This window comes from Halichoeres trimaculatus, unplaced genomic scaffold (assembly GCF_033239565.1).
Source record: "Halichoeres trimaculatus isolate MK-OKI-2021-1 unplaced genomic scaffold, fHalTri1.1 fHalTri1_scaffold_11, whole genome shotgun sequence".
Lineage (NCBI taxonomy): Eukaryota > Metazoa > Chordata > Actinopteri > Labriformes > Labridae > Halichoeres > Halichoeres trimaculatus.
The window spans coordinates 34,427,574-34,440,248 of NW_027437189.1; the positions used below are offsets into that span (position 1 = coordinate 34,427,574).

The 12,675-nt window shown below is 40.5% G+C and overlaps 2 protein-coding genes across 2 annotated transcripts; one reads left to right on the plus strand and one right to left on the minus strand.

Annotated features, from left to right (window-relative positions):
* Positions 1 to 30: 30 nt before the first annotated feature.
* On the minus strand, positions 31 to 5,505 carry cunh1orf174 (chromosome unknown C1orf174 homolog). Its single transcript, XM_074682266.1, has 4 exons — positions 5,343 to 5,505; positions 4,106 to 4,177; positions 2,966 to 3,334; positions 31 to 1,472 (listed from the first exon to the last, which is right to left on the minus strand). The coding sequence occupies exons 1-4, from the start codon at positions 5,352 to 5,354 to the stop codon at positions 1,290 to 1,292; spliced, it is 636 nt and encodes a 211-aa protein (XP_074538367.1). The 5' UTR covers positions 5,355 to 5,505; the 3' UTR covers positions 31 to 1,289.
* Positions 5,506 to 8,312: 2,807 nt separating this feature from the next.
* Positions 8,313 to 12,623, plus strand: b3gnt7l (UDP-GlcNAc:betaGal beta-1,3-N-acetylglucosaminyltransferase 7, like). The gene has a single exon (XM_074681177.1). It carries the CDS (start codon positions 8,339 to 8,341, stop codon positions 9,581 to 9,583), a length of 1,245 nt encoding a protein of 414 aa, XP_074537278.1. The 5' UTR covers positions 8,313 to 8,338; the 3' UTR covers positions 9,584 to 12,623.
* The last annotated feature ends 52 nt before the right edge of the window (positions 12,624 to 12,675 follow it).

The following is a 12,675-nucleotide window of genomic DNA, read 5'->3' on the forward strand; positions in this document are numbered from 1 at the left end:
TCATTCCTACAAGCACAGTAACACACAGGCTGAAATCATGAAAAACATTTATTTGTTCCCGTGTTGGCACAATGATGTAGCTGCATGAGCTGATTACACAATGACTGCTTTAGATATGAGGCACAACATTGCATAGGCAAGTATGGAAAAAGCATTTTGCATAAATAAGGCAGTAAAAACATACAAAAGATTTGATTGGATGGTCAGAAGAATCTGTTATATACAAAATACTACAACAAATGTGAACAGTACTAGTGCAATCACATCTGAGCTCAAAGTCGAAGTTTGAGCAACCCCAAGCTTTCAGTCCACGCTATATTTGATGAATTTTTACTGATTTTGTTTAGTAACAACAGGGAGGGATCATCAGGGGAGAACATTAGCTGCATTTGATTGCTATGTAAATTTACAGATGTGTTCAAATGGTAACCAGCTGCCAGGATAATGAGCTTACGATGATGTGCTGATGAGAAATGGATCCTTGGAGAAGCTGCTCTCACTCATCTTTACTGCTGACTTGCTCGTTTCAGAGCTGTGCTTTGGCCCGTCTCCCTCACTTTTTACATCTGGACTGGAAATTTTTCACTTTGCTACTTTTTTTAATCTGCATTTCATTTTTTGTATCTTTCGTTGCACGAGTAAAAATGTGAAAAAATAAACTTTTACAGCCTCTCGTTTTGATCCAACACTATTTAGCATCTCTTCGGGCTAATCGCAACCTTCACACTTCACGCTTTCATGGTGCATTGTTGGACGGATCAGTCTAAATAAAGTGCTTTGCAAACACGCACACCCCCCAGGATGGCCTAAAGATAAGTGAACCAGGGGGAGGTGTGAGCAGAATTTCAGCTAAAAATATTAAATCAAGCTTTATTACACGTTCCTCACTGTTGGTTTTTTCAGTCTCACTGCTGCAGCTGCACTCAATCACATCAAGTATAGCTCTTCACGTAACTGGGTGAATACAAGAATACATCATTTTTGGTAATCGAGTCAATCAAGGAACTAGCAGACATATTGTAAATGCTTGTGGTGAACTTCAGATTAAAGGTGGGAAAAAAATCACCTGATTGAGCTACAAAGCAAATCTAGGTTTAGTACACCTTAATAATGTCAGTCTCTGTAAGTGACGTCCGAGCCAGTGATTACCTCATTCCCACTGTGCAACCTGTAACTTCATAACCAGTGACGCCACGTTTGTCATGACAGCGTTCTGATTTCAGAGCTGGTGAACTGCACCTTTTTGAAAAAGGTTTAATTTAGCTGACTTTTCCAAAGTTTTCTGGGGTTTAATGTCCTTCCATTGACAAGATTTCGCAGCCCTTCATCACTGGTTCCCCCCCACCGTCTCCTTGCTGAATACCACTGAAGTCCACCTCCTCTTCGTCGCTGTCTTCTCGTGCATAGTACTGTCTCCTCCTGTTCTTCCTTTGAGCCCGGGCAGAGGACGCCGATGATCTCTGAGGAAAATCCTGTAGAAAAATTCACAAAAATAACTTTAATGAAGTATCACAGCGCTCAGGCTGCTCCTTCACAGCTGTTTCCATTTCAGGTCTACAGGGCTGACAGGTGTCTGTGGATTTACAGAAGCCACAACTAGAGCCCGACCGATTAATCGGTTGGGTCGATTAATCGGTCAGGCTCTAGCCACGACATGAACGCAAAAGCCACAACACAATGGAAGAACAGTCACATAATGACTATGATATAAGAGATATGATATAATGTTTATATTAGTAGTGGGGCTTGATTAAAAAAATTAATCGAATTAATTATGCCATTTGTAATTAATTAATCATAATTAATTGCATTTTAATCACATCAATATTCAACATCAGAAGCAACACTTTTCAATTCAAACAGATTTTGGTAGAAGACTAAATCATTGAATATTCTCATACACATGTTTTAACAACAAAATCCTGTTTATTTGGTTCAGAAGATGTTTTTTTGAGCACACTTCTTTCAAGTACATTCATCAGCCGTTATGTGGTAATTAGTGCTGTCAGGAGATTAAAAAAATAATCTTAATAATTACAGGATTTGTTATTAATTGATCTAATTAATCACATTTTAATCTTATATCTACTTAAGGTCCCCACATAAAGAATTTGAATTCTAAGGCATTACAAAATCATAGTGCATAACTAATGAGTGACTGAATGTATTCCAATGAATTCACGTAAAAGAGAAGATTTGTAAATCCTTTTTTTTCCAACTGGACAATATTAATTAAAATATCTGTGTTCCCTGCCATTGACATTCAATTAGTGTTTACTGCGTCTATAGAAGTAAATTATATATTTTTCAGCGGAGGGAGGCGGAGTCTGGTGGAGCTTGTCAATCAAAATCTTGCTTGTAAACTACTGTGGGTGGTGGCAAGGCGTCAGTCAGGCAAGGCGTTTTAATATTCATGAGGAAAGTGGTCTGTGACTCGTGCTTTGCGATCATGTGCATATCATGTGGACGTGATGTCTCACGGTGAGCCAATCAGAGGATGAATATCAAAGAGCTTCTGTAGCCACAGGAGCTTGTGTCTGAATTGTGCATCATGGCTGCTACTAACGACCAACCAGAGCTTGAAGAGCCTCCCCCCTCGCTGTATAATGGCAAGTTTTTGGTTTAATAAACATGCTAAACAAGCAAATGGTTTTGCGTTGTTCCATACTGTACAGAAAATGTACCGAACCGTGACCCTAAAATCAAGGGACATACCGAACCGTGATTTTTGTGTACTGTTACACCCTTAATTTATATGCCTGTGGCGTTGTTGTTTCCCAAATTTGTCTGAAGCTAGGCTGAGTTCCAAATTTCCTATATGATCACATCAATGATGGGCTTCAAAACTCTGTATGCACATGGCTGATGTCACTACCTCTGTATTTTACACAGTCTATGTTTTCATGCAACAAATCTAACTTGATTCATGTTTTATATTTAATGGGGATCAACCCCAATACCTCACCTGTACAACATCCAGGTTCCCGAAGAACTGCTCCACAGGAAGAATCTGGTTACTGTCCTCATCTGGGAACATGTTTCTGACAGGGTCCTCACATTCCATCTCCTCAGACTCTTGTTTGTCAAAGTTACTGTCCATTCTGCAGCGGTCCATGTACAGCGCTGTCCTCGGCTCATTCTCCTTGCTCTCCTGCCCTTCCAGCTCTGGTGATGCCAGGCATCTCCGGCGGCCTGGGGTCAGCATGCATTCACAGCTGATGAGGGGGAGTCTCTCTTCAGGACTTTCTGATTGATTGTAGCTGCACTCAACTGTTGTGCTCTCTGCTGCTGAGTGGGACTTTGGACTTTTCAGACACTGTCGTGCAGCAGAACCCTGTAGCAAAAAGTATTCATGATTGATATATTATCATTGCATTGAGCTTTAAAGTGATACTCTGGGATGGAACAAGTTGGGTCCTATCACAAGGTTTAGAGCAGAAATTACCCCTACAGCAGTGTTTTTGTGCAGCAGAAGCCCAGGGCGCTCGCACCAAACACCCCCCCCTGCTCGTCAGACGGTTTCCTCGGCACTCAGACGGGGCCATTTTTTACTTGACCAAAAACACCCAAAAATTCTGATATCGGTCTGCATTCACGCTTTATTCAGAGAATTTTCAGTGCGTTACTTTCACACAAAAACACTGCTTAATAAGGCTCTAGTTCTCATTGTGTTGTAAAACGGCGCTACCTCCGCTGCAGAGCCACAGCTGGCTACGAGGCGTTGCTGCTTAGTGTATCAGTCCGTGCGTGCGGTGTGACAGACATAAACAAACACAGGTAGTCTGCCAGGACGAAGAGACACGATGAGAACTAGAGCCTTATTTATATATCACCAATATCAGATTTTTTCTGTGGGAGTCTGTTTATTTGTGTTTTTGGTCAAGTAAAATATGGCCCCGTCTGAGTGCAGAGGAAACCAGCAGAGGAGCAGGGAGGGGGTGTTTGGTGCGTGCGCCCTGAGCTTCTGCTGCACAAAAACACTGCTGTAGGGGTAATTTCTGCCCTAAACCTTGTGATAGGACCCAACTTGTTCCATCCCCGAGTATCACTTTAAAGGATGGTTTTCCTGGTTTGAGTTTTAAACAGTCTGCTTATTTTCACATACCTTTCTGGAGCTTTTGTGCTCAGAGTTGTTCTTCCTCTTTCTGGGTTTCAGGTCGCCATGTTGACCGGGCATCTGAAAAACCATGAAATGTCATTAAAACACTTTTGAAGACACTCTTTGGACCAACAGTTTGAGTATGGTGGGTTTGTGTCACTGTCCACATGCTCAGGGTGCTTTTGAGGTGGCTGGCAGGATGGATGAGGAGAACCAGAGTATAAGAAAAATGTATTTGACAAAAAAAATTGTGTTGAAAAGTTTATTCTTACATAGTTAAGCTTAAAGAATTAGCAGTTTAAACTTCAGAATAATATATAGCATAAAAAATCGTCTCTATTAGTGTCAGAGGGAGGGTGGACGCAACAGGTGCTGTGCCCAGGGTTACTTCTGCAGGTATTTTGCAGTAGTCTTAACCTTGAGGGAGACTTAAAAGCAAGGGACACATAGGGGGGATTTAACTAATGTTCAAGCACGCCAGCAGCTCCTGTTGAGTGTGAGAAACCTGACAGGATCTGTACATCAGGCGCTGGAGTCACGTGTTTCTCTTACAGTGTGTTTTGTGTGATCTCTGACAGAGATACGGCTTGGAGGTAGACATTTCGATGCGCCATTTCTATCTGCTTTAAACCGAACCAAATCTATCGAGGGGCAAAAATAAACGAGAAGTGATGCGTCACTGTTTTTTGAGATAAGACATGTTTGCAACCCACTGTGTCTTTCAAGGTCCCAGGCACTGTTTGAAAAGCTCCGCCTGCATCCTCCTCCTCCTAACGCTGCTCATAATCCTTCAAAGATGTTCGGACTTTACCATTACGTTACCCACACTGAGTAAACGTTGAATTTAAAGCCATTGACTGAACTTAAGCTCTTTGTGCATGTCCTAATTTCATGAAAATGAAGTTTAGTTATGGCTGGTACCGCTGCTGTCGACGGTTGTGTTAACATACATTAAGCCATACGTCCAATAAAGCAGTAAACCTCAGACAGCGTCGCATAGTAAGCAAGCGAGTCACATATTTTATCAACAAATTATATGCTAAGGAGTCTTCGAGGTAAAAATTAAAGCTAAACTCTCTCCAATGCTATCTCAGAGCTAGCAAGCTGTATCCAATAATCCACCTATATATTAGCAACATGCTAAATAAGCTAGCACGATACGATAGCCACCAAAAGGCTACAGATATTCAATTTACCAGCTGACCTAAATAATACCAGTCTCATAATCAAGCCAAACGAGTACCTTATGAAGCATCTGGAGATGAATTGTTTGTTTGTTTTTCTCGGCGCCTCCAATGTTGAGTTTATCTTGATTGGCCTTCGAATCAGTTGAGAAGATGTCAGGCGACGTCGCCTGTGGGCTGTTCGTGTGTTTCCGGAAGATGAGGTTCAGTCAGCGGTCACAGCGTCTACAAACAGGACGAGCGTAGATTTGAAAAAATAATCGATTTAAAAGATATTTTATCACTGCAGACATTTCAGTTGTTTTCAATAAACGTCTCAAGACCCTGAGTTTCGTATTTGGAGTTAATCTCTATGGCTCTGTAAATTTTACAACAAGCCGAATCCAATACAAATTAAAAATGGCAGTATCCATCTCCATTTTATGGTTTAACTTTCATTCAAAATCTTACCTATGATATTATAATAGTCATCTAGAGATTTAGAAATAGAAATATCTAACTTTGTGCAGTTCAATCCATGCTACTAAAGTTTATCACTTTTATTTTGAAGGTACATTCACCTGTTTCCGCTTTCACAGTCAGGAAGTTTGACAGCTAAGGTTTGGTGCACCCGCTGTGTAAATCTAGCTCTGAGCGCGGCACTACTCTGCTGTGGAGCAGGTCAACAATATGTTGCGTTTTTGCAAATAACGGTAAACTGTCTGGTGCAAAACCGTGTGATCAATGACCTCAGAACATAGTCTATTACCCAAATCAACATCCACATGGAGACTATCATTCCCAAATGTTTCAGCAGAAATTATCTGGTCTTCAGAGCCTAATAAATATCTCATTCCTAATAAAGTGAAAGAAACTCACATGAAAATATTGCACAGATTTTACCCCTGCTGCAATATTTTCTTGAAGAAATTCAAAGAAAAATTCTCTTCATCATGCTCTTTTTGCAATATTGAAGATGAATCTTTACACCACCTTTTCTACAACTGTCCTCATGCTCATACATATTGGGTTGAAGTCTCCATGTTGATTTATCATTGTTTTAAAAGATTGATACCTATTACAGAAAAATTGGTTCTGTTTCTACATTATGTATCTGATTCACATCACATTGACAATGCTGTAAAACTTTGTTGTATTCTTGGAAAATGTCATATTCACAAAGCCAGAGTGTTAAAGTTTATTCCAAACATGCATCTCTATCGCAATGAACTGAAATATTTAGCTGATTCTATGTCTGGACTGACCACTTACAAAAAAGCTTATAAAACACACCAAATTTTAAATCAATTGCTCTCTGCAAATAATATAAATCCAATGTAATATCTCTTGGCATATCTCACCCTCATTGTACCTTCATGTCACTGTACTCTTATAAGGTTTTCTTTCTTTCTTTTTGTTCTCTCTCTCTGTTTTCTTTTTCTTTCTTCTGTCCTTCAATTTGATCAATTATTGTGTTAACCTAATTTGTCTCTCAATTTCTTCATATCTTAGTTATATGTGTACCTTTATCTTATAGCCTACTCTATTGTTTTTTGTTTGTTTGTTTGTTTGTTTGTTTGTTTGTTTGTTTAACACATGTTCCGTGGATAACCGTAAAGCTATTTGTTCAATAGTCTGTAAAATGAATTGTTTCAATAAAAAATAAATAAAAATAAATAAATAAATAAAATGTTGACGTTGACTCAAAAAAAAAAAAAAAAACGTGATACACGAGTTACAGGGCGGACACTATGGCGGAAACGATGACGCTTAACAGATGCGTCCACCAGAGGGTGCTAGAGACCGCCTCAGCAGGGGAGTGTGCGCTCTTTTTGTCCTTCAAAACAGTTTGTGTTTTCCAGAAATGTATTGTCAAAAATAGAATGTATCTCATTTTGGTATATAAAAAATAAAATTTAAGCTAGCCCCTTTTCTGTAAACAAATGTTAGCTGCATGCTACTCTATTATTTCTGTTATGTGGCTAATTCCGTTACACTAAATAAACGCCTATTACTCCTGAGTTTGATGACGTTCTTTTGAGGCATGTCTTGATGGATGAAATTGTGTTTTTCTTTATGCTGGTCCTTGTAAATTCGTGAGTTTTAACAAGAAAAACTGAAAACTTTTTCATCAAGATGTCAACAAACTTTTTTGATGATTAATATGTGAGTTAGTATAAAACGAGCAGGAGCAAAGAATGAAAGATGGTGTTCTGACCGGGGCGGTGTGAACTGCACTGTTTCTCTATACAAGTTAGTTGTTGCTTCTGACTGTAAATGATGTTTGTACTGTATGATGTGCACTGTCAAAGAAATAAGTATGGGTGGATAAAGATTTGGAGAGTAAATCAATGATTGATTGATTGATTGATTGATTGATTGATTGATTGATTGATTGATTGATTGATTCACTCATTTATTTATTTATTTATTTATTTATTTATTTATTTAATCACTCGTTTACTTGTTTGTTTGTTTGTTTTATTTTACCTCTAATTTCCATTTTACTCCCCCATGGGTATATGTGGGAGCGGCCGTCTGAGTTGTGTTTGCTATTGATGTGTTAAAAAAAAAAAATGTTTACACAAGTGTTTCATTAGTTCCATTTTACTTGTCAGATGTTAAACCTGTTCTAATTGAATGAGATGTCAGAAATAAAGTTATAAGCCAACCAATGGTGTTCATGTGGTGGACACCTGGTATGTGCCAGAGGTGGGAAACCTGAAGAGGGTGGACCGTCAGAAGGAGGAGATCGTTTGAAAGGGGGATGGGGCGATTGGGGCAAAGAGGAGGAGGAGAGAGAAACTCTGCAGCAGGTCTCCAGTCAGCTACAGACAGAGAAAGAGAGTCTGACGATACACCGCATACCCTGCATCAATTGTGTGCTGATGCGTGACTCCACAAGTGGCAGCATGGGCAGAAGAGGCACCGGGACCACCTCAGTGCCCGCGCTCTCACACAGCCGGGGACGCGAGCTCTGGAGTCTAAACGAGCCTGGATGGCGGTGTTTGATCCTACCTGGATGCACATTTGTTGGACACTATGAAGGAAAACGGTACAGCCTCTGAGGGTCTCTATGAGAGTCATGGATCACCTTTTCCGAAGAAAGCGAGTCGGTCTGCTGAAACCCCTCCTGAGTGTGTCCCTCGTCTTCGCGTCTTTTCTCATGATCCACAGGCTGAAGCTAGCAGAGAAGGACGGCGTGGGGGTCAAACACGCTCGGGATGCTGGCTGGTGCGGCTCCGACTGTTTTTCATTCAAGAAGGGACCCCTGAAGAATAGTTTGAGGAGCTCAGACTCTCCGGTGCTTAGCAACGATTTAGATGCGCATCGGGTCTCCAACAGGACTCCAACTTCCTGGGACGCGCAGGTTCTTAACTGCAGCGAGGATGCGTCTGTCAGGACCAAGGACTGGTTTAAGCGCCTGGACCCCAGATTTCACCAGTTTGTCCTGCACAGACACTGCAGGTACTTCCCCATGCTCATTAACCACCCGGAGAAATGCGCGGATGGAGAGGTGCACCTCCTCATGGTGGTGAAGTCCGTTATTGAGCAGCACGACCGGCGAGAAGCCGTGCGTAAAACATGGGGCAACGAGCACACAGTGGACGGGAAGAAAATCAAAACTTTGTTTCTATTAGGGAGCCCCACAACTGGGAAAGACACCAAGAATCTCCAAAAACTGATCGAGTATGAGGACCGGATCTACGGGGACATCCTTCAGTGGGACTTCATGGACACCTTCTTCAACCTGACTCTGAAAGAGGTCAACTTCCTCAAGTGGTTTGACATCTACTGCTCTGGGGTTCAGTTCATATTCAAAGGAGATGATGATGTGTTTGTGAACACGCACAACCTGATGGAGCTCATCGGCTTCAAAGTGGAGGATCGGAAAGACGCAGATGTGTTTGTAGGGGACACCATCTCCAAGGCGATCCCCATCCGCAACCGGCAGAGCAAGTACTACATCCCCAAAGAGCTCTTCGACAAGCCATACCCCCCGTACGTGGGCGGTGGGGGGTTCCTCATGTCATCCCAGCTGGCCAGGAGGCTCTTTGTGGTCTCGGAGGACCTCGAACTGTACCCTATTGACGATGTGTTTCTGGGGATGTGCTTGCAGAAGCTTCACTTGGCCCCAGAGTTGCATCCAGGCTTCAGGACATTCGGCATCACCAGACGAAGGGTGAGCCCCATGAACAACGAGCCCTGCTTTTATAAAAACCTCATCGTGGTGCATAAACTGAGCGCGCAGGAGCTGCTCAGGATGTGGAGCGTTGTGCACAATGAGGCGCTGGTTTGCGCTAAAAAGGCCTCTTTATGATCCACAGTGGACAGTCAATCAGATTTTTTTTAAGCTAAACAAACTGTTGGAAGATGTAAAAGACTTAAGCTGATCTGATCCTTACATTTCATTAGTGATTCTGCTGGGTCATATAGTGGAGGAGGTGTGGCTTTGTCACACAACTGTGATTAGTAACAACTTTATTTTCATTAATTCAATATTTAATTCAGCATAAATCTGATTTTCAATGGTATGTTTGTACTGTGTAGCAGAAATCTGTGTGTCAAATGAAAAACTGATCCAACTTTACACTGCTTCATCCAGATTTTCCATTTAGTGCAACCATTACCTTTGAACAGCCATCCAAGTTAAGTTTCTATTTCCTGATTCTTGGTGCCATTCTAAGCTGGAGTTCAGTCACTCTGCTGTGTTAACCTGAGGCTTGATGAAATGTGTGTGAGGGTATGAATGTGTAAGCTGACTGTACATCCAAGTGTTCCTTTAAAACAGCTAGTGTATTCGTACACTTGTTTTGCATCTAATAAGACTTTAAACTCATGAAGATCAACTCTGACATTTTGAAAAAAAACTCACTTTTTTATTCATTTTGAGTAAATTGTAACTCTCTAGTTTAATTTAACTTTCTCACTAAAAAGTGTGCTTTAATTCAAAGTTGAGCACTCACGACCAGTGGTGTGCACAAAAAGGGGGGCAGGGGAGGCAGTGGTCCCTCTTCGTGGCCAAATTGTCGAAAAATGAGAGGTAAAGTTTCCTTTTTGGAGCCAAAACAGATGTTCAGGTGCCCTCTTTGGAACGTAAATGCCCTCTTTGGGGGCAAAACACACACTGAAGTGACCTCCTGGTTGGCAAAGCGCATTAAACTGCCCCCTTGGGTGGAAAAAAATGCACAAAACCTCCCCCTTGGCCACTTAAAATATAACAGACTCCTAGTGTGTCTCAAATTGCATACTTCCATACTCAAATACTCAAAATTTTGAGTATACTGTGTCAAAATGAAAAACAGTATGCATAGAATGCAAAAAATGAGTACGCAAAAGTACCCAGATGATGTACTCAAATCGGCCCGGATTTTGAGTGTGCAGCTGTGGACACTTGATGCACTTAATTTCCTCCTCTGGCAGCAATGGCGAAAGAGAGCTGTGGCCGTTCACTCAGCACGGTAAAAATACAAATAAAAAAAACACATCTTCAGCCAGTAGGAGGAGGAGGAGATGTTTTTGGCGCTGATTACGGCATAGCAAAGTGCGATTGAAATTCATTGTAATTACTATGAAAGATGGCAAGATCTTGATATTTTGATGGTGTTATTAGCTGTGTTTAATATGCTACTGAAAAAGCTTCGAAAATTTGCGGGCGGTCACAATTAGACGTAGAAGAAGAAGAGGTCGACATCATGTCGTCATTCCCGGTAAGTACGGCGCTCGGCAGTATACGATTTGAGACAGCACTACACCCTCAAAATTCGCGCACTAAGCCAGTGAGTATGTAGTATGCTTAGTACACTCAATTTGAAAATTTTGAGTACACAGTATGGAAGCATGAGATTTGAGAAACTTTCCCTTCTTAGGTGACAAAAAGCACTGTGGAGGCTCTTGTATTAAACTCTTGCCCTTCAAAAAGTCTGTGCACACCACTGATAAAGCCTGAATGAACATGCAGATTTATGTTTGAAGATGATGAATCCCAGGTTAATATCTGAAACTGGCTGGCAGTGTTTGTGTATTTCCAGAAAGAGTTTCAACTCGCTCATCAAAAAGTGCTACAGGTGCTGCCAATGGCAGATTATTTCCTTGAGTGTCAGACCAGCATCAGAAACCAACCCCACATTTAGCCTAATCCAGCTTTATTTAAACAAATACAAATACTCTTACAGACAAAAAATAGCTTTTTATGGCAAAAGTGTTCTTCACAAAATACTGACTAATATGCACTGATATATCTACTGTTGAAATGGTCATTACAGGGTCATGTTAAAGCCAATAACAACTGGGTTTTATCGGACTACATGTACTCTGCTGTTGTGTATAAGTGTGCTCTTCTTTCTTCACCAATTAACAGAAACATCAATAAAGTTTTCACATGTTTAAATATTAGTAAATGTTAAGAATACACCTCTAAGTCTTTAAGAGACCCTTTTGTTCTTCTCGGCGCTAGATAAACATAATACATGTTACTGTCACATTGTCCACTGCAAAACTGAAATCTTATCAAGTGTTATTGTTTTATATTAAGTAAAAAAGTTCACGTTATACTCCATATGATCCACATTAAACTGATCAGTCCAGAAAATGTAGTGTTTGAAGTTAATTAAAGACAAAAATGAAAAAAAAAGTCAAAAAAATCTGCAGATGAAACAAGAGAAATTTTGCTGGATTAATTCTTAATACAAGTAACTTTTCTCTTGTTCCATTGACAGATTTTTTAAACTTGTTACCAGCAATTCTGACTTTGTTTTTGTCTTTAAAAAACTAAAACAAAATATTTTTTCTAGACTGGCCAGGTGAATGTGGCTCATATTAATTATTTACTTGATAAGATTTCAGGGTTTTTTTTTGCAGTGTCATAACACTGTAGAAAGACTGAAGTGTTAAATGTATGGCCTGAGCTAAAAGTAATCCTTTGCGTTGTTATCAGAGTTCCTCAAACATGAGATTATGGTAAAAATCATTTAAAGCCACCAAAGTGCTTTGAAGTCTGTGGGGCTCAGTCACATTCAGCAGAGCCCAAAAATCAGATTAAACGTACACTACACTGTCTACATTCTTCTAGATGATCATGTCTTGTCTCTTCAGTGGGTAAAATACAATGTGCTTTTTTGTTAAGATTGTCATTAAGGAGGGAAAAAGATGGTTCATATCATAGGTAAAATTCAGCAGCAAAGCATTATCTCTTTGGCAAAGTCCTCCTTGTTTCCATGATGTATGAGACTGATGTAAATAGATGGAAAGATAAGAAAGACAAATGACATTAAAGCTACTGTAATTTCAGGTTTGGACATGGCTTTTAGATCAAAGCATCATCTGCAGGAGTGTTTCAAAGGAAGGAAAGTCTGATTTACCCTGATCAAGGTCTCATGAAGTCATCTTACTTTTTTTCTTCCAAAGGAGATT